At 34.8% G+C, this 25,649-nt stretch overlaps 2 protein-coding genes across 5 annotated transcripts; both read left to right on the top strand.

The window, feature by feature from the left end:
* Nucleotides 1–1,556: 1,556 nt before the first annotated feature.
* LOC126668502 (uncharacterized mitochondrial protein AtMg00860-like) lies at nucleotides 1,557–2,612 on the top strand. The gene is made up of 2 exons (XM_050361693.1): nucleotides 1,557–1,695; nucleotides 2,020–2,612. Exons 1-2 carry the CDS (start codon nucleotides 1,557–1,559, stop codon nucleotides 2,610–2,612), a joined length of 732 nt encoding a protein of 243 aa, XP_050217650.1.
* Nucleotides 2,613–15,037: 12,425 nt separating this feature from the next.
* Nucleotides 15,038–25,170, top strand: LOC126668820 (E3 ubiquitin-protein ligase BRE1-like 2). Of its 4 annotated transcripts, none has more exons than XM_050362019.2 (19): nucleotides 15,038–15,257; nucleotides 15,333–15,494; nucleotides 15,582–15,633; nucleotides 16,192–16,425; nucleotides 16,574–16,741; nucleotides 16,939–17,132; nucleotides 17,240–17,323; nucleotides 17,418–17,537; nucleotides 17,617–17,803; nucleotides 17,944–18,104; nucleotides 19,548–19,619; nucleotides 20,110–20,186; nucleotides 21,003–21,197; nucleotides 21,826–21,898; nucleotides 22,001–22,087; nucleotides 22,190–22,327; nucleotides 22,874–23,076; nucleotides 24,335–24,497; nucleotides 24,830–25,170. In XM_050362019.2, the coding sequence occupies exons 1-19, from the start codon at nucleotides 15,159–15,161 to the stop codon at nucleotides 24,959–24,961; spliced, it is 2,601 nt and encodes an 866-aa protein (XP_050217976.1). In that variant the 5' UTR covers nucleotides 15,038–15,158; the 3' UTR covers nucleotides 24,962–25,170. The 4 variants fall into 4 exon arrangements, with proteins under 4 accessions (XP_050217976.1, XP_050217975.1, XP_050217974.1 ...); XM_050362018.2 differs by having other exon boundaries at nucleotides 15,582–15,678; nucleotides 16,216–16,425; XM_050362017.2 differs by having other exon boundaries at nucleotides 15,582–15,678.
* Nucleotides 25,171–25,649: the final 479 nt, after the last annotated feature.

Genomic DNA, 25,649 nt, shown 5'->3' with positions numbered 1-25,649 from the left:
AGCCAATGCCAACCCAAACATGGGAGGAGCAAATTTTCAAGGAGGAAACCGTGCTCCTCCACACCAAGGTAACTTCAACAACTATCGGCCACAACATCCTCCCGGTTTTCAACAAAATCGGAATGCGGATGAAGGGAGCAAAATTGATAAGCTTATTGAGGAAGTTCGATCCGGTTTTAAGAACCAAGCTTCCGTCAATCACCATCTCGAGACTCAAATTTCTCAACTTGCCACCTTGCTTCAAAATAGAGCTCAAGGTGGTCTACCATCTACAACGGAATCAAATCCGAGGGAGCAAGTAAAAGCTATTGAACTTCGAAGCGGGAAAGAACATGATGATCCACATGTAAGTAAAGAGAAAGCGATTGATCTAACAATGGGCACAAATGAGGAGGAAGTAATTGAACTTCCATATGTCAAGCCGCCACCTCCTCCTCCATTTGTGCCAAGTCCCCTTTCCGGGACGATTAAAGAAGACGCCGGACAAACAAAAATTCCATAAATTTTTGGAAATTTTCAAGAAACTCTAAATCAACATAAGCTTTGCGGATGCTTTGCGTGAGATGCCTCAATACGCAAAATTTCTCAAAGAAATCATAACGAAGAAACGTAGTTGGGACGACAAAGGCACAATTTCTCTAACGGAAAATTGTAGCTCGCTCATCCTTAGTGACTTGCCCACCAAGCTTAAGGACCCAGGGAGTTTTACAATTCCATGCAAAATAGGCGATTTAAATTCAATTAATTGTCTATGTGATTTAGGGGCAAGTATCAATCTAATGCATTTGTTTCTTTTCAGGGATATTTTTTGTGATCAAACATTGAAGCAAACATCGATGATGCTTCAATTGGCGGACCATTCACTCAAAAAGCCATACGGAGTGGTAGAAGATGTTCTAGTAAAAGTAGACAAATTCATCTTTCCGGTGGATTTTGTCGTACTTGACTATGCGGCGGATAAAACATGCCCTATGATTCTTGGGCGTCCCTTCATGAACACGGGGAGGGCATTGATAGATGTGCACGCCGGACGACTCACTTTCCGTATCGATGATGACAAAGTGGAGTTTAATATGAAAAGGATCATGCGAAACACTTTTGAGGAGGAAGAATGCATGAGATTGGATATGATTGATGGAATCGTGGAAGAACTTTTCCCGGTTTCAAAAGTCACATTCCATTCCGATGAGACACACAAGACCACCGGAGAAGAATATTCCAAGGAAGATGAACCGAAAGCCGAGAATTTATTTAGAAGAGAAAGTGTTACACCACCTTCTTCTATTACTCCACCAAAAGTTGAGCTAAAAACATTACCATCTCACTTACGGTATGCGTTTTTAGGCGACAACATGACACTTCCCATCATCATCTCAAACAACTTGTCGGAAACACAAGAAGCGAGAGTTGTCAAAGTGGTGAAGCAACATATATTGGCAATTGGTTGGCAAATTTCGGACATTCGAGGAATTAGTCCATCGGTGGTCATGCACAAGATCCATCTAGAAAGTGAGTCAAGAGCATCGGCTCAAAGACAACGATGATTGAATCCAAATATGAAGGAGGTCGTGCACAAAGAGATAGTCAAACTTCTCGATGCCGGAATTATATACCCCATATCCGATAGTGCGTGGGTTAGTCCCATTCAATGTGTTCCAAAGAAAGGGGGGATGACGGTGATTGAAAACGAGAAGGGTGAGCAAATTTCCACAAGGACGGTAACGGGATGGCGTGTTTGTATTGACTACCGCAAGTTAAATACGAAGACGAGGAAGGACCATTTTCCGTTGCCCTTTATCGATCAAATGTTGGAGCGGGTAGCGGGCCATGCTTATTATTGTTTTCTCGATGGATATTCCGGATACAATCAAATTCTTATCTTCCCGGATGATCAAGAGAAAACAACTTTCACATGTTCTTATGGAACGTTTGCCTACCGGAGGATGCCATTCGGTCTTTGTAATGCACCGGCAACATTTCAATGATGTATGACCTCCATCTTCACTGACATGATTGAAGACATTATGGAGGTCTTCATGGATGATTTTTTGGTATTCGGGGACTCTTTCGAGATGTGCTTGAATAATCTCGAGCGAGTGTTGGCCCGGTGTGAGGAGACCAATTTTGTCTTGAATTGGGAGAAGTGCCATTTCATAGTAGAGGAAGGAATTGTCTTGGGACATAAAATCTCCAAGGACGGCATTGAAGTAGATAGAGCAAAAACGGAAATCATCGAGAAACTATCATCACCAACTACCGTAAAGGGACTTCGTGCTTTCTTAGGGCACGCTGGGTTTTATCGACGATTTATCAAAAATTTCTCTTCCATTGCTCGTCCTTTAACTAATTTGCTTGTTAAAGATATTCCTTATGAATTTACTAATGATTGCCTTGTTGCTTTTTCTAGGTTGAAGGAAGCGCTTATCTCAGCCCCAATTATTTCATCACCCGATTGGACTCTTCCTTTCGAACTTATGTGTGATGCAAGCGATATAGCACTCGGGTGCGTATTGGGGCAACGAAAGGAGAAGAATCTTCATGTGATATATTACGCAAGCCGAACATTGCGGGTGCTCAACTCAATTACACCACCACCGAAAACGAGATGCTAGCGGTGGTGTTCGCATTGGATAAATTCCGGTCGTACTTACTTTGCTCTAAGGTTATCATCTATACGGACCATGCGGCCCTTCGATACCTTTTTGCAAAGCAAGATGCTAAACCGAGACTAATCCGATGGGTGCCTCTCATGCAAGAGTTTGACATCGAGATTCTCGATAAGAAAGGAACGGAGAACGTCGTCGCCGACCACTTGTCAAGGTTAGAAATTCCGGAACCAACTTTAAGTGGCGTAGAGATTAATGAAACGTTTCCGGATGAGATGTTGATGGTACTTTCGGAGGTAGAAACGCCACGGTATGCGGATATTGCAAACTATCTATCTTCCGAAATAATGCCACCGGACTTGACTTACCACAAAAGGAAGAAGTTCTTAAGCGACGCTAAACGGTTCCTATAGGAGGAACCGTACCTCTTCAAGGTGTGTGGAGATGGGATTTTGAGGAGATGTGTACCACTACAAGAGATGATGCCTATACTTAGTCAATGCCATTCATCGGATTATGTGGGTCATTATGGTACATCAAGGATCGCCGCTCGTGTGCTAGAGTGCGGTTTCTTTTGGCCTACACTATTTCGAGATGCAAAAGACTTTGTTAGTCATTGCGATAGATGCCAAAGAGTGGGGAACATATCTAAGCGAGATGAGATGCCGCTTACCACCATTCAAGAGGTGGAGCTTTTTGATGTTTGGGGAATAGACTTCATGGGTCCATTTCCTATGTCGTTTGGAAAACAATACATATTGGTGTGCGTAGATTATGTGTCAAAATGGGTAGAAGCGGAAGCATTACCCACGAACGATGCCAAAGTTGTGTTGGATTTTCTCAAACGTTTGATGAATCGATACAGGACTCCTAGAGCAATAATAAGCGACGGTGGATCTCACTTTTACAATAGGCAATTTGATGCCTTGATGCGGAAGTATAAAGTCTATCATCGGGTCGCTACTCCGTACCATCCTCAAACAAGCTGGCAAGTTGAAGTTTCTAACCGTGAGCTAAAAAGAATTTTGGAGAAGACGGTTAATAGCACAAGGAAAGATTGGTCGCTAAAATTAGATGATGCATTATGGGCGTATCGTACGGCTTTTAAAACGCCTCTCGGAATGTCCCCATATCGCATTGTTTTTGGGAAAGCTTGCCATCTTCCGGTGGAACTTGAACATAGAGCATATTGGGCCATTAAAAAACTCAATTTTGACCTTAAAGCGGCGGGAGAGAAACGTATGCTTCAACTCAATGAGTTGGACAAATTTCGCTTAAATGCTTATGAAAACGCCAAGCTTTACAAGGAAAAGACAAAACGATGGCACAATGCTCATATCATTCCTAAAACCTTCACGGAATGGTCGTTCGTCTTACTCTACAACTCGCGCCTCAAATTATTTCCCAGGAAATTGAAGTCTCGTTGGAGCGGTCCTTTCAAAATTCGAAGCGTGGCGAGTCATGGGGTTTTGGAATTGGAGAATGCTAGCAGTGAAGTCTTCAAAGTAAACGGACAACGGTGCAAACCGTATCTTGGACCTTTGACGGATCAAGTGGTGGAACAAATCATGTTCACGACCCCTCCATAAATTTCGGGCCACAGTCTAGTTTTAAACTAAAAACAAAGCGCACTCGGGAGGCAATCCCGAGAGGTTCGTTTATTTGTGCTTTATTATTTTTGGTATATTTTATTTTATTTTGTTTTGTTTCCATTTAATTCCGGGGTGAGTTTTTGTTTTTGGTAGTGCAGGTATTTAATGGGTTTATAACAAGTTTCAGAGGGTTTCAGAAGGATTTTTTGAACAATTTTGCCTTGGTATAGTTCGAAATTTCAAAAATTAGAACGAGACCCTTACACAATTATTCAAAGTCTCGCTCAGGTAAAAAGGGTCTCGTTCGACATTTTGCAATTTCAAACGAGACACTGAATTTTCCTCTCGGTCTCGTTCGAGACCTAGAAGAAAATTCGAAGGGGAAAAGTCCTCGGTATCTCGTGGATACGAACGAGATTGCCATTCTCGTTCGTACCTAGGCAAAATTAGCCTAGGTCTCGTTCGAGAATTGCTTTCTCGTTCGAGACCTAGACCAATTTTGCCTATGTTCGATTCAGTCCCGAATGAGAAAATTTTAAAGGTTTCGATCCACACATTACACTGAAATTATTTCGTTCGAAATTCATAATTACCATTCGAAATTTTTGTTAAAAAATTATGGGAAATTTGATTTTTTCTTTCAAAATTTTTTGAATTAAAGTGTAGTAGATTTCTTGAGACTTGTGTTTCTTTTGGGACTTGTGTTTCTTTTGAAACTTGTGCTTCTTTGAGATTTGTGTTTTGAAAAATTTGAATTTTTCACTTAGATTGATGACTTGGCAAATCCGAACCATTCCTTAGTGCTTAAATTCACTTGGATTGATTACATGGCATTGATCTAAACCGTTTAATCAATTCAAAGTAATTAATTGAAAGTTTGAATGGTTGAGTGGGAATTCTTGAGATTTGTTTTAATTTCCCTATAAATACCTTGTATTTTTCTACTTTCTAATTCACAATTCCATTTCACATACTAATCTTCTTCTTTTCTTCTTCTATTTTTGCTTAGAAATTTTCATTCTGTAATCATGGTGCGAAGCAAAAACGCCTCAAATCAACCAATTCGCCGTTCAAGCACAAGAAATCAAGAAGCGGCAACTCCATCTTTACCGGTCGTCGGAAGAGGTCGCTCAAAATCAACCGGCCCTTCCGCTTCTAGAGTCAACACCACGGCGGTTTTGACATCTCGCTACAACGCCCCTTTCCAAATCCATACGGAAGAGGAAGGTGACTTGTATTTAGCGATCAAGGAGCGGGAGATAGCGGTGCCTTTTTGCATCGATTTTGATGATATGGAGCGCCTCGGGATTAAAGATGAAATCGAGAGATATTTAGACATCTTGGGTCTCATGGAATTGGTTAAGGTACGTCACCATTCCTATAATAAGATGACGTATGAATTCTTCTCTATTCTTCAACCAGTTCGAGGTTCTCCTACTTCCATCACTTTCCGCATCAACAACACAAGTCATTCTTTTAGTGTTGAAGATTTAGTGGAACTTTTTGGAATGAGGGGAACGGGGTTGATCAATTTGTCTCAAGAATTTGATCAAATAGCAATTTGGAGAGAATTGGCGGATGGTGACGACTACAAGGCTAAGGTGTCTAAAATGAATGAGGTAAAAGACATCTATATTGTGGTGTTTTTGAAATGGTTTGGGCATTCTTTTGGTGGGCGACACGAGTATTCCAAAATGGCGAAAATTGATCTCTTGGTGTTGAATGCCATTCTCCATCCGGAAATTGACGATTATCAAGTCAACACGGCTTATCGCCTTTTGAAGAGATTGCGAGCGGTTCCACAAGAGACTTCCAAGCTCGGTTATGGATGGATTGTTCGACTTCTAGCCGAGAAGTACAATTGTATGCCTACCGCGAATGTTTTATCCACTTTCATGCCCACTCCGGAGCGGATGATCAATATGTTACATTTAGATGTGGCCGGGTACGTGAAGCGGGGGAGAATTATTCCCTATCATAGAAGGGTGCGGTTGTTGTCTAAAGCCGAAAGAGAAGCGGCAGCGGAAGAAGAGAGAGAGCGGAAGAAGAAGGAGGAGAAGTAGAAGGAAGAGTAGGAGGACGAGCGGGAAAAGAACCCGCGAGGACTTCGCAAGCTGGCGAAGCGGCTAATGTTTCCGGATTTGATCAACGGTTTTCTGAGTTGGTTGAACAAAACCTGACCGGATGGGAGCAAAACCGGGTTGGTTGGGAAACTAACCAAAAATTACTTGAAGACATCCGACATGAGCAACATGTTGGTCTTGCACAACTTCAATGGAGGCAAGATCGAATGAGGGCACAGCTTAATCGGCAAGAGGATTTTCTTCGGGGTTATTTTAATACCGCCGGCGGAGCACGTTATCCATCACCGGAACCTTCACCGGATCCACCGGCCTTCGACTAGAGCGAGATTTGTTTTTTCTAACCCAAACTCCTTTAATTTTCTGTTTTAAATTTTCTTATTTCTTAACTTTGGGGACATAGCTAGAAATAGTGTGAGGAGGGGGGAAGAAAATTTTATCTTTCGTTTGGGTTATTTTCGGTGTTTATCTTCTTTATTTTCAGCTTTATTTTTATTTTTAGGGTGTTGAAGTAGTTTATTTTCAACTTTTTTTTAGTAGAATGTATTAGGGTGTTAAATTAGTTTATTTTCAAAGTCTTGTATCGCTCTAATCTTTGTCTTTAAATATAAAAAAGTGTTAGTTGATTTGGTGTGTATCTTAATTAATTTGTCAATTTTAAATTTCCCCGAATCAATGAATGTATGAACGCAACTTCTTAATTCGACAATTGATAAGTGATGCTTGCTTAATGACTTAATAATTCGCTGACATAATCCGATGAAATAAGGGTGAATTCAAAATTTAGACTTGTTCAAATCGCTGAAACATAATTGAATAACTTCATGCGAATTCATGACATGTCGATTGTTTATTTTTATAGTCGTTTTTAAACTTTTGGCATAAGTAGCATAATTTATGTAGAAATTGAGTTTATGGCATAACGCTACACACTTTTGAGAGTTTTGAGCTTAATTTCTTTGTTGTGAGTGTTGATTTCATGTTTTACTCATTGAACTTGCTCGGTGTCCGTTTAAAGTTACACGATTGAGTTTTCAACAATTAGATGATTAATGGCAATTAGGTATAACCTTTCTTTTAGACCACTAAATAGACTACCCTTTATCCCCTAGATTACACCAATTTGAGCCTCAACCCTTTTTATTGTTTTTACCATATTTTACCCTTTATCGTTCTATGTTTTACCTCTTTTGTTTACCTTATCGACTTGATATATTATTTGTTATGACTATGATGAATATAGGTGATTAAAAACTCAAGATTAGTGAAAAGATAAAGTGAATTACTTTGTGCTTAAAAAGATTAAGTTTGCGCCTTGAAAAAGATTGAAAAAAAAAAGAGATAGAAATTTGCAAGAAAAAGCTCAAAAAGAAGAAAAATTCCGAGATTGCAAAAAGCAATGAGTAAAGCGTAATTCACAAAGAAAAGAAAGTTACGAGTTCATATAAATACAAAAGCGGAGTTAGATCAACCTAGAAGTTAATAGTAGTGATAAATAATTTTATTAAGTTGATAATTAGCCTTTATTTTATCCTTTTTACCTACCCTTTTACCTTAACCACGTTACAACCCCAATAAAAGACCATACAATTTTTGTTGATTACCGAATCAAGTAGCGGAGTCCGGGACTATGAGCAAGCTTATGGTGGGTATACATGTTTCAATTAAGAGCTTTTCTTTGTTATCTACCCCTATTTGTTGATATATTGATGCCATTAGCTTAGTTTTTACTAAAATGTGCTATGATTTGCCTAAGTGAGAAATTGATTATTTTCCATGTCCCGCAAGTGATAGAGAAGCTTGAAGTGTGATTCAATTTGACCTTAGACTAATGAGTTAGTAACCGTTGTTATATTGAATTATGTCTTGAAATTATTTTTGTTATTTGATTGCATCATTATTTAATTGTCGGGTTTAGAAGCTTTGATTGTTCATATTGTTCATAGGTGGGGGGATTTCTTTTATTGATTCATTGTTAAGATATGTGCTAAGGATTTCTAACATATTTTGTAGAGTGAGATTTATTTCTTGCTTGAGGACAAGCAAAGGTTAAGTGTGAGGAGGTTTGATAGGAGTATTTTACTCCTATAATTAGGGTCGATTATACTCGGTTTTTATCATATTTAGTATTAATTACATACATTATTTGGCATTTTTATGTTTGATAGTGTTTGTTAGTGTTTCAGTGGAAATTAGGTACTAATCAAGTATTTGGAGCTAATTGATGATGGATTAAGCGTTGGAGTTAAAAGCGTAGTTTGCGGATGAAGAAATTGAATTTCAAGTAAAGAAAATTAAGAGTCTCGAACGAGACATGTGATTCTCAAACGAGACCCATGAAGAAAAGCATGAGTCTCGAACGAGAAAAGAAGTTTCGAACGAGACTCAAGAGAAAATAGGGAAGGTTCGTTCGAACCAAGGAAGAAAGAAAAGAGGAAAAGCTTTCGGAAACTTGAAGATGCGAATGAGAAAGAGAAGGACGAACGAACCTGGTGAAAAAAGCCTGGGTCTCGAACGAAACCTTAGGGTTCGAACGAGACATAGGTGGATTTTGCCTAATCAGACTTAGACTTGGATTTAATCTCCTTTTCCGACTTCAAACGCGACTCCTATTACAAATTCAATTTGTAAATTGACTTAGAAGATTCCAGAGCTTCCTCCACTATATAAAGACCTTGTAATAGAATAGTTTAACATATTAGATTATTTTCGTTCTGTTTAAAATAGCGTTTTAGCTTCTTTTTTCAGCAGTTTATAAGTAGTTTATAATTAGTTTCTGCAAAGAACGATTGTGAAGATTTAAGTTTAATCAAGACGATTCTTCCGAAATTGACAACTCCGGTATTTATTGTTCTAATTATGTTTCTTCATCTTCTTCTTTGTTTAATTTAAGATTAAGCATGAGTAACTAAATCCCTTGTTCGGAGATTGATAAGAACACTTAGATTAGTTTTCGAATTGGATTAGGATTTATTAAGTGAGTAAATTGTGTTTTAATTACTACAACTAATGCTTGAATTAATTTGATCACTTAGTTCATGATTTTGTGTTTAATTAACTAATTAAGAGATTGTTAATTAAATAGAAATAGGTAATTAACAACTTAGAGGAAAACACCGTGAGAGGGGGTGGAATTTAGGTAGTCGTTGAGTTTGCTTCATAATTACAATTTGATTATTTAATTCAGTTTTAATATTGTGAGAGCAAGTTAATAATTGATTAGTTAATTAGGTTGTGATTTTATTTGAATCTTTGAGGCTTGAGAGAGCGGGATTCGATGGATTAGAATAGCTCGATTCACAATAAAATCACTAAATAAGTTTTAATCCATTCTTTTACTAGTTTATTATCAATCCTTGAGCTTCTAGGTGGCTGCTTAGTGGCATATTGTATCAAGTTATCTAGTCGGCCTCGGGTGTTTTTGTGAGGGTCAAAAACAGTATGTTGTATATACGCCGGCTAAGTGTAACCGGTCCGCTGTGTATTTTAATATGTTTAATACCACTGTTGCGAGACGTAGAGGTGTCCGCTTTATTTTATTAAACATATTAACGGTGGCGTGTGGTTTGGACCGGGGCTGCCAATGTGATAAGGCAAGCGAAACTTAAGTCCCTAGTTTCTAGTGATCACCACGCCAGGTTTTCAGAAGGAAGCAAGGGCTGAGATAATGAGGTTATCCAACCAGTACTTCTGAAAACCAGACTTCGCTTATATGTGTATTTCAGAAATGTGTTTGCGTTAAAAGAGAAAAGTTTTAACGGTATTTTCTAAAAACGGATCGTACGAGAGGTGCGATCTTTTAATAATATTTGCGAAAAATTTCTAGAGGTTCTAGGCTTGCTACGGGTTTCGGAACAAACATTCCTATTCTCTAGCGCCGGTCGTGACTTGGATTAGGGTGAAATTCGGGCCGTGACAAATATATAAGAAAATATCAACGTATATACACATATTATAAATCAAATAAGAAACATTCAATTATAGTTCAGCCATCAAGTTCTCCGCAATAGCCGAATCAAGGAGCCGAATCTCTAACAAGATCAAATCACAAAATGAGTTAAGGCATTCAAATCATTAATTGAAGACCTTAAATTAGATATACCTTGCATAAGCTTCTCTTTCTTGATTTAGTTGTGTGTTTTTATTTGAATTTGATTATAAACTGTTTTATGTGTTCTTAAGCATATTTTAATTGAAACACTTTGAACAACATGTTTAGATCCATTTCTGGACTAAAAAAATTAACTATGATTCTTGAATATGTATTATTATTTTTGAGACATTATTTACAGACTTTTGGATATTTTAAATGCATGAAAAATGAAGGGTTAATTACATATAAAATCACCACCTTTACACGAATTTTCAAAAATAACACGACCTTTAAAACGTGTCAATTCAGGGCATCACCTTTCATTTCTTTTCAAAAACAACACGGACACGTTTTTAGATAAAATTTTGCTGACTTGGACACCCAATAGGAGTGCCACGTGTCATGCCACGTCAGCAAAAATGCCACTAAAAATGTGTCCGTGTTATTTTTGAAAAGAAATGAAAGGTGGTGCCCTGAATTGCCACGTTTTAAAGGTCGTGTTATTTTTGCAATTTCTTGTAAAGGTGGTGATTTTATATGTAATTAACCCAAAAATGAACGAGGTATAAAAAATGGGCTGAATCTATCCATAGATGAACAATCGTTATAAACCTTAGTGAAAAAATGACGCTAGTCTGAACTGACGCCATCCCTTGATGATCACTGGCTGTAATAGGCTTAATTTCTTAAAAAACCCCCACCTTGCATTTTTTTTTCGTTTATACCCTGACCTTGTAAAAACACCATTTGTACCCAATTTTGAGTTTTTATGTTTCATCTCTACCCAAAAATATTAAATTGTACTCTTTTCATTTGAAAAAAAGTTTAAAACAATCCTTCATTGTTAACTTATATATGAATTAGATATTAATGTTATTAATAGTACAAAAATACCATCTTTTTCAAAAAATTAAAAATAATAATAATTTTTAAAAAAATTTTAAAAAAATATTTCGATTTTTTTTTAATTTTTTAAAAATATTTCCGACAAAAAAATTAAAAATAATAATATTTTTTTAAAATTTTTTATTATTTTATCAAATTAAAAAAATTAATTAATTATTTGGATGTATTTGATTATTTTTTAAGTTTAAGGATTTATTTGTATATTTTAAAATAGAAAAAAGTATGTTTTAAACTCTTTTCCAAATAAAAAAAATACAATTTAATGCTTTTGGGTAGAGATGAAACATAAAAACCCAAAATTGGGTACAAATGGTGTTTTTACAAGGTCAGGGTATAAATGAAGAAAAAGTACAAGGTGGGGTTTTTTTAAGGAATTAAGCCGCTGTAATACAACACATTGTCGTGACATAAGTTTCTAATGTGTGATGAGTGATTTGCCAAAATTTTGAAATGAAACTTGTCATACTTATGGAAATTGACATTTGGGATATATGTTACCGATACATGGATTGGAATAATGAGAATATGAATTAACAATTCGCATTGGAATCAAAAGGTGTATACAATAATTAAAGTATCAAGGTGAATTGTGATTATAATTCATTAAACGGTTTGATACTGAATCAGAATTGAATTTTGTGTATTTCTTGCAGGAAAATAGGTGTGAAATGAGGTATTAATAAGATGGTATATGAGTTTTTAAATTAGGGTCAATATTGTTTTAATTCTTTTTGGAGTGTCACTTAAAATAGAGTCTGGGTGTTTTCTAAAACTGGCGGTTTGGTAAAACAATGATCAATCTAGATTTAACAGTTGGATTAGGATAACAATTGAATATGGGCTTCCCAAGATAATTATATAAGGAAAAATGGTCATTTATACCTCTAAGGTTTGACTTCAGGTTTAAATAAGCCCTTAACGTTTAGAAAGGTTCAAATATGTCCCCAACATATTAAAAGGTTTGGTTTTGGTAAAGTTAAAATTAAAAGGAATAAACAAACTAATAATAAAGATTAGATATAAATTAAACCACACACAAGTTTCAATCAATGGGAAACAATTGGGTAATTGACAAAACACATATACTTATGCAAACTAATGATATAAGAATAGCCCAGACGGCTCCTGAAAGGATACCTATGGTTAAAAAGATAAACCTTATACTTATAATACGAGAACTCAATCATCAAATTGTTGAATTAATTACGTGTGATCCAGGCTATTTCTAGACACTAATTTTGCTCTCTCAAGTCAACAATTAGCAAAGGTCAATTAACTCCAATTAAATTAATTAAGTAACTCACTCTCGTGCTAATACTAATCAACCTAATCAATTTTAATCAACCTAATAATACCATCATAGAAAACCTAACATACATTGCTCATTCTCATGTTATTAGGTAATATTGGTAATTGATTAATTAGGTCTAACTAGTGCTAAGTTTGCTAATGTCATATACTTATAGTATGTATAATTATTGAGGCCCTAACAACCCACAAAGAGCAATTAATCAATCCACACAAATAATCATACGCAGATACACCATTAGTTCACCTACGCATACGGTTATTGCCAACACCGAATTAGGAGATTAGTTTCTCATTACTTTTGAAGATATAAACACAATTGAAAAGTAGAGAAAGAACGACAATGAAACTTGAATCATCAAATGTATTAATTTTCAACAATAAATCATCTAGAATATCCTAGTTTACTCTCAAAATGGAGATCACACCAATTAGCAATAAGTAAATAAGCTTCCTAAATGGTAACAATATAGGGTTGTACAATGATTGGGGAATAAAATCTCAAAACTAGGAGGTAGGTGTGATGGAGGATTAAAGAAATCCTTATATAGCTCTTGACCTCTAAATTAGAGTTCCAAATACTAACTATGATGTTGCCCTCAAGTGTGGGGGATTGAAGGAGCAAAAAGGACTAATTTTTGACAATTTCGGTACCTGTCTGTCGAGTTGTGCGACCGCACTAGACATTATTGCTCGATACTGCTTCTGGCTTAGGCCCGGTGCGGGAGGCCTCCGAATTCTTCACTATGAGCTCTTCTGAGCGCCGCTTGATTTCCGGTTGATCCCCAAAGCTTCCAAACACTTCAATTATGTCCCTACACATCTTGATTTTGCATAAGTGACTTTGAAATGGATCAAGCAAAATAATAAAATAAATGAAGCTAAAAAATATAACAAATATGCAAAATCACACGATAAAAAGATTAAAAAAATAGGAGTATTATCTTAACACCCTACTTTGACATACAAAGAAGATTTTGCCCCCCACGTGTCGTAATTTTGTGCACACAAATGAATAACTTGATTTCAATCGCTCGCGATAAGCAAACATAAAGAGGGGATTCCATCCTAACCGATAAAGGTGCGAGCCTTTTTGGCCCTTTTACTAAAAATGACATTTTGATATTTTCCACCAAGTTGAGGGAGTGAAGTGATCCTTTGTTCTTCATGCAATCATCACAGTAAAACGACGACGTATTATGATCAAATTTCTCCGGCTTAATACATAGTTTAACCCCTGGACTTGTACCATTTTCCCATCTAATCTCTAAACTTAACGTGTATCCTATCAAACCTTTGAACTTGTTAAATAATCCTTTTTAACCCCTGAAACGGAAATTGAGTCTCAAATGCGCTGACGTGGCAAAAGACCTTTGACCGGGCTGCCAGCTCGTTTGCCATATCACTAAAAACATAACGCTTAATACATCATTTAACCCCTGAATTTATACTAATTTATCTATTTGACCCCTAAATATTTTGTTTAGTCCATCACACCTCTAAACTTATAAAATTATCATTATTAACCCATGAACCTAAGAGTTTTAAATTTATTTTAATTTACATTTTATTTTTAATATATATTTAGTTTAATTAATAATTACTAATAAAAAAATATTGTTTTTCCATACTTTATATACTATTTGTTTAAACGATACCATTTATTTTGTATATATTATCAATTCTAATAAAACTCAAATAAAAAATAGTTATAATTTATTAAATAATTATTTTTATTTATTTTGCAAAAGACGAGATAAAATATGAATGATCAGGTAAGACTTTTCAAATAAATATTATATAAGAAAATAATAATAAAAATTAATTAAAAAATAAAATAAAATAAATATTAAATTAAATGAAAATAATTACTATATAAGGTATAACTATTTTTCATTAAAATTTTATTAGAACTGATAATGAATATAAAATAAATGTAAAATAAACGATATATATTAAAGAAATATTATATAAAGTATTGAAAAGGAATAATTAGTTTATAGAAAATTATTTTATTAATAATTATTATTAAATTAAATATATATAAAAAATAAAATATAAATTAAAATAAATTTAAAACATTCAAATTTATGGGTTAAGAAGGATAATTTAACAAATTTATAGGTCTGATGAGTTGAACAAAAATTTTAGGGGTCAACTAGATAATCTAGTATAAGTTCAGGTCAAACGACGTATTAAATCATTTTATTTTATCCACCTAAGCTTTGCTTTTCTGCCATGACCCGTCAATTTTTGTTTGACCACACACGCTAAAGGCAGGTGGACGAGTAGGGGTTAAATATTTTCAAATTATCAAATTCAGAGGTCAAAAGGGATTATTTTACAAGTTTAAAGGTTCCATAGGATACATGTTAAATTTAGAGGTTAGATAGGTAAAAGGGTACAAATTTAGGGGTTAAAACTACATATTAAGCCAAATTTCCCCTTCTCCATTCCCATCTCTGTCCTCTAGGGTTTAATTGATTTTTCAATTTTGCCTTATTTTACAAACCAAGCAGTCTCTGTGTATCTAATGACTATGCTTTATTAAAAACTCTTAAAAAAACTTGTGATGGAAAACGCAGAATCAGATGAACCAGAGAAAAAGAGACCTCACTTGACTACTACAATGGCTCGCAACTCTTCCACTTCTCCTCCCTCCAATAAAACTGTAATTTCCATCTTTTAATTTACTTCATTATTTGATAATATTGGGTTGATTTTTAGGGTTTTTGTTTGTGCACAGGTTGATACGGCAGTTTTGCAGTACCAGAATCAAAAGCTAGTACAACAATTAGAGAAACAGAAGCAAGAATTGCATGATCTTCACTCCAAAACTCAGCAATTAAACGACTATCAATCTTCTTATGATGAAACTCTCATCGCAGTTAATCAGCTATGGAATCAGGTTATCAATCAATCAGTTGTACTGTGTGTAACATTTTGATTCATTTTTTTCGGATTAGTATTATGTTTTTTTTATTACTTATTGCAGTTAGTTGATGATTTAATCCTCCTTGGAGTTCGCGCTGGCTCGGCCGGAGGAGGTGAAGATTATTTACAAATGTTGAATCATTCAGATTATAATGGTGGTATGTTTGATGTTGTTTATTTTCTTGAATAGTAAAATAGTACTTACTTCACCGACTCGCCTTTCTCTTTTTCGGGAGCTTGATTTATATAGGCCTTGTTTGGAATAAGTTATGCGCAAAAGTTCAACTTACAAAATTATATGCAAGAGTTTAACTTCACTCACCTGCCTTGTTTGGAATAAATTCTATTCAACAGTTGATTTTTTTAATTTTTACAATGTTGGAAACACTGAATCCTGGTAAGTGGTAACTATGTGCTTTCCATACATGAGAATTGACTGAAATTCAATCAACATCCGTACATTTTAAGTCGTCCCAAACACATCTTATGGATTATTGCAAAATCATGGTGCATTTGGCGTCATTTTTTTCTAACAAAATGGCCTGTTTTTGTCCTATTTTAAAGTCTGCGATCTTTCCAGACAATAGAGGAGCATAGATAGACTTGTATATAGACTCTGCAAACATTATGATAGCAGATTGACATGGATGTGAATTCAAATCTTTTTATAGGTTCAATCCCATCATGCTCTGCAGATGAGATTTTTCTTTGTAGACTGCTAGGGGTAGATTTTATTCAAAGCAGCAGTGTAAGGAATGGGATTGTTGGTTCTGTTGAGGAAGCACTTTCTTCTCGGCACTCATCTACAATGAAGCTGATGAAAGTTTTGGATGATACGATTAGTGCTCAAAGAGTCAAATCTGAGAGCATAGCTCAGGCTTTACATGGAAACTTATCTACAGAAGGTCAGAAGAAATCTTGATGTGAAGTTATTAATATTTATTTCCTATAATTAGGTTAGTCTTTTTCATCTTGATTTCCATTGGTATTATTTTTAATACTTTCAAGGACATCCTTTCATTATTGTCTCTTCTTATATATTTGTGTTTTCAGATTGGATCATTCAGTTGTCTAGGATTGACGATATGATGAAAGAGGAAGTTAAGTATATACGCGAGGTGATGGATATTATCCACTCAAAGCATAAGGAGTATGCTGATGAGATACAGACTTGTATCAATAGCCATTCTAAGGATCAATCTGAGATTAAGCACCTTGCAGGTTATTTTTAAAGTTTTAGAATAGCTATTTAGACAGTTTATGAATATTTTTATTAGAAGGTACAAATGATTGGCAACAAATATGGACTGCAAGTATATTGGCACATACTTGTTCTGCATCGGATGCTGCTATTTCATATTGCTGTATTTTATGATTTGCTTTTGAATTACATATTGTTTTTTGGTTATTGATTAAAGTTGAGCTAGAAGAGACCATGGCTGAACTTGAAGAAAGTAGAAGAAGGCTAATCAATCTAAAAATGCAAAAGGATGCAGCAGCTTGTTTACATACTATGGCTCCAAGTGCTGTAAATGGAAACTTGTCACCTGAAAAGCCCACAGAGAAATCTAAGGGTTTGCAGGAGTTGAAGGATTCTATTGAGGAAACAAAGGTACTCATTTTGTGTGGCTTGTGCATGCACACACATCCTTCTGCATCTGCACCTTTGCATTTGCTGTATTATGAGCTGGAGAATGTGTTATTGAACAAGTGTTGCAGATATTGGCAGCTGATCGTCTCTCTGAGCTTCAAGATGCACAAGAAGAAAATCAGATTTTATCTAAAGAACTAGAATATCTTCAGGTCTCTTTCATTATTGACATAGTTTAATTATTATTATCCAAATATTACCACCTTTGCATTCAAGAGCCTGATTCATAATGATATTCTTGCACAGAATGAATTGAAGGACGACAAATTTGTACACTCATCTCGTTTGTACAACATGGTAAATGATCAACTTCAGCATTGGAATGCTGAAATAGAACGATACAAAACAATGATAGAACCTTTGCAGGTTTTTTCTAGTCCTATAGTTATCACCTATGCTTTGGATGCCTGTAGTATTTGCTGTGTTTATAAGTATATAATTTCAGTCCGACAGGTCTCATGTTGTTCGAAGGGAAAAGGAAGTCGGTGCAAAAGTTGAATCAGCAGATGCTGCAAGAAATGCCATTGACACTTCAGAATCTAGAATCGAGGAGCTTGAACTTCAGTTGCAGAAATGTATCATTGAGAAAAATGACCTTGAGATTAAAATGGAAGAAGCCATGCAAGATTCAGGTGAAATTACTTTCATAATCAGTATCTAATAATTAAGTGTTGTTTTGGTATTAGGTTTTTTTATTTGAAGTTAGCTTTGACCAAAGGTCTGTTATAGTTGTACTGCTATCTCACAAAAATGTAATGTGATCGTGATCCAGGGAGAAAGGATATTAAAGCAGAGTTCCATGTAATGGCTGCTGCTTTGTCCAAGGAAATGGGCACGATGGAAGCACAATTGAATCGATGGAAGGAGAGTGCTCATGAAGCACTTTCTCTGCGTAAAGAATCCCAATCACTAAGAGTCTTGTTAAGTGAAAAGGTTGGTTCCTTTCCTGTGTAAGATTTTGTCAATTGCATGAACTCAGTTTTAATATTAGCTTTCTTTTTGTTTTCTGTTCCCTAGCTTAGCTCCATTTTATCATGTGGCCTTACAAGTCTGTAAAGCTTATGTTGATATAGAGGAGTGCTTTTATATTATTATTGTCATTTATTTACCTTGTATATTTAGCAGTCACATAACGTTTTAACAAATGTCTCTCAATCAATACAATTCATTTGATCTTTCCCTTTTCTTGCGGTACACTTCTGTTTTCCAGTTTTATTGCTTAATTCAGTATTTGACATATCCTATCTGCCTTTTCCCCCCCCATAAACTTGTAATTTTTGTGAAAGTTTTTCTGTTTACATGATGCTTCTGGTTCTGGCATTTGTGATATGCTCAATTGGTTAACCGTTTACTATTACATATAGATGTTTTTCATAGGGGATGGGCAAAGATTTTGTTACGTGAATTGTTTATTACCGCAGTTAAGCACCGAAAATAAGTGAATTTTATCATAACGACTTAAGGTTTGATTGATTCTAGTTGAAAAAGGCAAAAAGTTGTTATGGATAAAAGAAAACATTTTTAATCTTATAGCTTTCTTTGATTACCCATAACAATTTAGCAAAAACTACACCAAATTGGCAAATCCTAGATCTTAGGCTTTTTGATTCAATGATTTTCACATATCTTGAAATCCTTAATTTTGGAGGGACCATTCCTTAGAATGTATTGTTAACTCTAAGCCTTAAATGTGGAATTTTATTGTTAGCACAATTTTTCTTCTTTTTTCTCCACATTCTTGTTTTCCTTGGAATCTTGCCAATGGAATGTGCAAAGAGGACTTTAATAAGTTTCTGATTTAGTTCTTGTCTCTGTTTACACTTCTATCACGAATTAAAATTCAGTTCAAATGAAGACTAGTTTTTATTTCAGTCTTAGTTCTTCTACACAATTTTTCGCACAACCCAACTATTTTAATGTTTTATGCTTGTAATATGTCAGATTAAATTCTATATTCTATGGATAAAGAAAATCCTAAGTTAGTATTGCAAATTAATGTTGCAACTTTTTTTACACTCTCACTTTAACAAAAACTTTCCTGTTATAAATCCCTGAACTTTTGTATAATTCGTAATCTATCATCAGTTTATAAAATTCAAGGTTGAAATGACAAAACTTTGGTGTTTGGGATGTAAAATGAATTCAGTTGCTAACTCTATAGGTTCAAAGTTTTAATGTCTGCATTCCCAAATTTTATTTATACCATTGATTGTAATTTCCTTTTTGATTCTGTGCGCTGAATGTTATTCTTCACTTTGTATGCTTTCCTAGCTAAGCTAGGAAGTCTGGTACATTACCTCTGCTCTCTTTGTTTATTAATCTCGTATCTCCACTGGAATTAACAAGTGCCCATTCTTTCATAAATTGTTGATGCAGGAAAAGGAACAAAAATCTTTAGCTGGCAAATGTGCAGAACAGACGTCAGAAATCAAATCTCTGGAAACTCTAGTAAGCATTCTATACTTGATCCAAGCTTCTTCATCCTTCATTCTTATATAGTAGGTATTAGCATCTTTCATAAATATTTAAGCTAAGTAAACTTTCATTGATTTACTTTTACCATCTGACAGTACATTGTCCTCAATATTCTATCAATATTTAAAGTGATCTGAATCCCATCACTTGGTAAGTTAGTATTATATGACTTGTGAATTAATTACAACTATTAATTATGAATAGCATTCCGCTCACTGAACAAGGCTAAAATTGTTCTCCATTTTTTTGTCTCCAAGTTACATGTAGCGTTTGCGTAGTCCAATTTCAATGGTCATACATTTCTCATATAAATATCATTGACAAAGTCTGAACTCATTTATGCATTTAGACATGCTGTAGTCTCCGATATTGAGTAATAATATTGTTACCATTAAATTGTTTATTACTCGTACTTTTTACTATGAATTAATATCAGTAACATAATAAGTTGAGCATACTGCAGATTGAGAAGTTGCAGAAGGACAAACTGGAACTACAAATAACCTTGGACATGTATGGACATGAAAGTTATGATAGCAGGTATGTTGCTCTTAAGAGCATCATATTTTTCAACCTGGCAGAGAACCATTTACCTTTATAGATGTCTTAGATAATGCAATTAGTCTAAAAATCTAATGGCCACTGGGTACTGTACGTTGATACTTGAAATTTAAATGAGAATGCCATATAAAAACATTGTTGGACTCATCAGATGGTAAAATTACGTAGATAAATTTTTAGATTTGTATGTTTGATGACATACATTTTTTGATAAAATTACATAGATAAATTTTTAGACTTGTATAATTTTTTTTAAGTATGGATTAATTTATTATAAATATTAGTTAAGGGATTAAAATATGTAATTTATTTTTATCAGTTAGACCCTCCATATTTTTTATTTGTTGCTTGCTTGGATATAATTGACACAAATCACAACATTGCTGGACTAAACTGATTTTCTTTTGTTTAGGATATATGTGCCAATTCCATTATAGTTCACATTTATTAATACATTTTGCCTATTTAGATTCACGTATCTTGAAAAAGTGGTCAGTCATTTCAGTAGGCTTGCATTTATTGTTGCCTTGTCCACTGCTGTAGTGATGCAGAACATTTTTATGTCCTTTCTGGACTTGGATTTTCGCAGACACAAAAAATGAACCTAGGTATGTCCTCTTAGTGGTTTAGATGAGTCTGGTGGAGGTACAAGTCGAGGATCTCTTTTGTTCCTTTACGAGTATATACAAGGTAGCTTTTGTGTAGCAATTCAGGGAGTCGTGTATTTTTATCTACATTCTCGCCCTATGTTTCTAAAAATCTTTTCCTCTGAACTAGTTGATGAAATTTTATCAGAGACTTGGTGGAAATAAGAGAATCGGAACGTAGGGCTCAGGCGCAAGCTGAAGTCCTCAAGGGTGCTCTGGATGAACATAGTTTAGAGTTGAGGGTCAAAGCTGCTAATGAGGCTGAGGCTGCTTGCCGGCAAAGGCTTTCTGCAACAGAAGCTGAGATAGCTGAATTAAGGGTCAAACTAGATGCTTCTGAAAGGTTGGTTCTCGTGATTAGTTATTTGAATGTTATATGATACTTAGAGGTCTTGGTTTCATATATTATTATCTTTCGTTTGTTAGAATTTCACAACCTTGCCTTAGAATATACAGTCAAAATTCTCTCATAAAGCAATTAGTCGAACAGTACTTGAAAGAAATCCTCAAGTAGTTGAGTTCAAACTTTACAATCTGTTATATTCCTTTTTCCTGAAATCAGGTTAAGGGTTTTTCAGTTTAAATTGCTTTTGCACTTTTCTAACTCAAGTGGCTCCATGGTTATCAAAGGCGCACCTCAGGTGCTTCCATGGCGCCTCACCCACCAAGTAGTGCGTGCCTGCCTCCAGCGTGCCTGCCGTGAGGCGAGGCGCTGGTAAGGCGCTATTTTTTTGGATATCCAGGGTCTTTTCGACTTCTTCTGCGATTAGAATGTCAGTCTTAGATTCCACCTCAATTAAAATGAAACCCTAGGTTTGTGGTAGTTAGATTCCACCCCAATTAAAATGAAACCCTAGGTTTGTGGTAGATAGATTCCACCCCAATTACTGAGGATTCCATTCATTTCCTTTTTTTCCATCTAATTCCTACGGAAATATTACAATGTTGACGTGTTGTTAATTCATGGGCAGAGATGTTTGGGAGGTAGCAGAAGCTATTAAAAGTAAAGATAGGGAGGCTGAGGCATATATCTCGGAAATTGAGGTGTCTTGCTTCTCGATTTGCTTTTAGAAAACTATTTATCTTTCAGTCATTTGCTGAAGTTTAATTCTATTGGTCTTCTCATGCTGAATTTTACTCATTTAGACCATTGGTCAAGCATATGAAGATATGCGAACACAACATCAGCATCTGTTACAGCAAGTGACAAAGAGAGATGACTACAACATCAAGGTCTGCGATATTAACCATCTTCTGTAAACATGTTGCTTAGTCTAGTTTTGAGAAACTCAGTATAGCTATATAATATCTTATCATTGAGGTTTTAAAGTGCAGCTTGTTTCTGAGAGCGTGAAGACAAAGCAGGCACAGAGCTCTCTACTCTCTGATAAGCAAGCCCTAGCAAAGCAACTTCAACAAGTTACCACATCGGTAGAATTTGTGAAAACGAAAATTTCCCAGAGTGAGGAAAAGGTAATGTTTTCCGAATATGCACCGGAGAGTTTTTTTTTTCTCTCCTTGTTACTAGAGGCATACACCAGGGGCAAGGTGCACTAGACCTAACCAGGCATTATATCCCCCTCCTTTCCTTTTGATTCCTTTTTTTATTACTGAAAGGCATATGTGTAACTTATTTTATTTGCACCAGTTAATAAAATTCCGGAAGCTTTCTTGTCAGTGTTGAATGGGTTCAAAATGAAATGACTATTTGCTTAAACTTCTTTTTTCTGCTATTATGGTGATACTTTGACCTTATTTATTTTTCATTGGTTGTTAGACTCTTTTGGTCTTAGCAGATGGATATGGGTGCTGTTTAATTTTTTTATTTCCAATTTGTTGGGAACTACTCATCTGTATTCTAGTCTAATTATTATTTGTATATTACTTTTTAGTGTTCTTGCGCTAGACATCTCTTAGGCACATCCCTACTTCCCGACTATAAGGCACCTTTTGCACCTCAATACACCCTCTTTTATTAGTAGTAATGATTTTAAATTGATTGGTGGTTGACTTCTTCAGATGAAAGTTTGTTTGACGGGTGCAATTAGATCAACTGAAGAAGACAGACATGTTGCTGTGATTCTTGAAACTGCACGATGGGAATTGACGGATGCTGAAAAGGAGCTGAAGTGGCTTAAATATGCTGTTGGTTCTTCCGATAAGGAATATGAGCAACTCCAGAAGAAAATAGACGACATTCGAACCGAGTTGCACAATGAACGGTATGTCATTTCTGGTGACCCAGTTTGAATTTTGTGATGTTACCAAGTCATTTAATTTGCATTTTGGAGGATGGATGTAGAAGATAGGGCTGAATGTTTAAACACTTGAACTTTAACCATTTAATTATCTAATAGAGACTTGTACTCTGTTTTTATAATTTTATAAGCACCTAATTTTTTATATAACCTAACAAACACTTAAACCCTTCTTTTTAATATGGTAACATCTAAACACCTGCACACTATACAGATATGCTGTGTTGAAATTAAGACAGGTCAAAAAGTTTTTAAATATCACCAGAAAGAAAAATCCACAATAAAAAAAAGTAACAAATTGAGGTGCAGACTAGGCTACATTGAAAGTTAAGGTGTTAAATTGACTAAATAATCAAAATTCACGAGTCCAATTATGCAGGCCAAACATTTTAGGTTTAATGATACCCTTTTTCAGTATTTGGCAACGTGCTACGCACGTGAATCACATTCCCGTTATAAATTTTATAACAATCGAATAATTCAATATAATAATTTAATTTTTGATTTTAATTATTAATTAATATATTCATTCACAGATGTTTAATTTTATTATTAATCACGTGTGTAACACGTGAGTGATGGTTATAAATTTAAGTTTTTTTATATTATCAAATAATTTAATTTTTAATAAATTATTATTAATCTATTCATTGATAAATTTTGTTGATTAATATACTAATTAAGGAAGAGGTTAATTCTAATAATTTATAGTTTAAAAGATAAGAGTTTAATTCCAATTTTACCCTCTTCAATTAATATCTTTTGAACAAATATCTTTTGGGAAATGTGATGTATTTATTTTAACAATAGGGTCTAAAGATAAAAATTAAATTTTATGTTATTGAATTACCTTAAACAATATATATATATATATATAAAATCTTGTTAATTAGGATGGGATAGAGGGAGTAGTTCATTAGAACACTGTAGTAACTAATTTTGCTTCTGGTTGTTTAGTAGATGGCTATTTTTTGCAATTATTTTGTGCTTGTGGTTCTTTTTGGACTTGGGTTTTCTAGCATACTTCACGTACATCCTGTACAGGCAAGCACATTGAATAAAGGTCGTTAAAGTGAAAAAATTAAATCATATGTTCCAGTCTTCCCGATAAGTAATTGTATGCCATAGAAAATTTAGAAGCTTGTGCTTGCAATCTAATTCAGCTCCCCATGTCGAATGAAATATCTGATGTCATCGAGGGACCTTTTTGTTTTGAAACCAGAAATGAGAGGAAGAAACTGGACGAAGAGCTCAAAGAGTTGAATGATAAGATTGATGAGCTGACTTCTGAAAGTGGTGAAGCTGCAATACTACGACTACAGGATGAAATAAAAGAGTGCAAAAGTATGCTCAAGTGTAGTGTATGTTCTGACCGGCCAAAGGAGGTAAACAATTCAGTCAATCTAGCTTCTACCTAGGGATATACATTTGGCTCGAACTGAACCAAATCAAAATTATGATTTTCTTTTTTCAAATTGAATTGAATTGATTTTACAAGGATTTACAATGTTTTAAATCAAACCAAGCCGAACTAGTTTGTTTGGTTTGGCTTTTGTCAAAATTATCATGTCGACATGAACAAAATTCATTGGTTTGGTTGATTATTCGACATAGTTAGGTTTCTGGGCGTCCTTACTTGTACTGCTTTTATTACCTACGATTATAGTAAATTTGTGTTGGGTGCTAAATCTATGTGAGGGTATTATGCATTTGGCAGGTTGTAATAGTGAAATGCTATCATCTATTCTGCAATCCATGTATTCAGAGAAATCTAGAGATTCGGCATCGAAAATGTCCTGGATGTGGAACTGCATTTGGTCAGAGTGATGTTCGCTTTGTTAAGATATGACTTCTCTCTCTCTCGATTGAACTTGGTACCTCTGGTATAGTTAATAACATTAGCCTAACCATGACGCATTAGAGCCTTAATTATCTTCAACTTAAATGCTCTTTAGTGGATTAGAAATTAGGGTATTGTTATGTAATTATTTGACAGGTCATGTATTTGTAAATATCGGAAGTGGAAACGAATGCAAGGAACATCATTTATCTTCTTCATGATTAGAGTGATGATGCTCAAGTTACTTTTTCTTTTTGGGAAAACCCTCAAAATTGATTTTTTAAGGGTTCATTAATTAGTAGGCCAATATCTATAAAAAAAAAGTCTCATTGTTAATATTTTATATTTTTTGGTTTTTGACGAAAGTAGTCAATATTATATTTAAAATAGAGTGATCTATATAAATCCCCTAAAAGTGTCACAGTGTTATATTTTTATCTCATCATTTTGATTTTGACAAAATATCTCAATAAAAAAATCAAAAATCTCCCATAATTCAAAAAGAAAAAAAACGATATTATCATTAGTATATATCGACATTTCAGTGTTCTATATATGAGTCAACAAAATATTGACATGTGGCAAATGTGGATTGTGATTAGATCAACCAACTAATTGCTACCGACCACCGGCCGGTCAACGGCGGTCAACTATAGTGGTGAGGTTTTAAAAGAATTAAATAAAACACAATTTTACT

The sequence above is a fragment of the Mercurialis annua genome, linkage group LG2 (genome assembly GCF_937616625.2).
Source record: "Mercurialis annua linkage group LG2, ddMerAnnu1.2, whole genome shotgun sequence".
Taxonomy (NCBI): domain Eukaryota; kingdom Viridiplantae; phylum Streptophyta; class Magnoliopsida; order Malpighiales; family Euphorbiaceae; genus Mercurialis; species Mercurialis annua.
Note: the sequence above shows the minus strand (reverse complement) of the source record. Positions and strands in the feature narration are given on the sequence as shown.

Coding starts and splice junctions, on each gene's coding strand:
- LOC126668820 (XM_050362017.2), top strand. CDS start 15,159: ATGGAAAACGCAGAATCAGATGAACCAGAGAAAAAGAGACCTCACTTG. Junction 17,804..17,943: donor AGAAGCCATGCAAGATTCAG/GTGAAATTACTT, acceptor ATCGTGATCCAG/GGAGAAAGGATATTAAAGCA. Junction 22,328..22,873: donor TTTCCCAGAGTGAGGAAAAG/GTAATGTTTTCC, acceptor TGACTTCTTCAG/ATGAAAGTTTGTTTGACGGG.
- LOC126668502 (XM_050361693.1), top strand. CDS start 1,557: ATGAAGGAGGTCGTGCACAAAGAGATAGTCAAACTTCTCGATGCCGGA. Junction 1,696..2,019: donor GGTGATTGAAAACGAGAAGG/GTGAGCAAATTT, acceptor ACATGATTGAAG/ACATTATGGAGGTCTTCATG.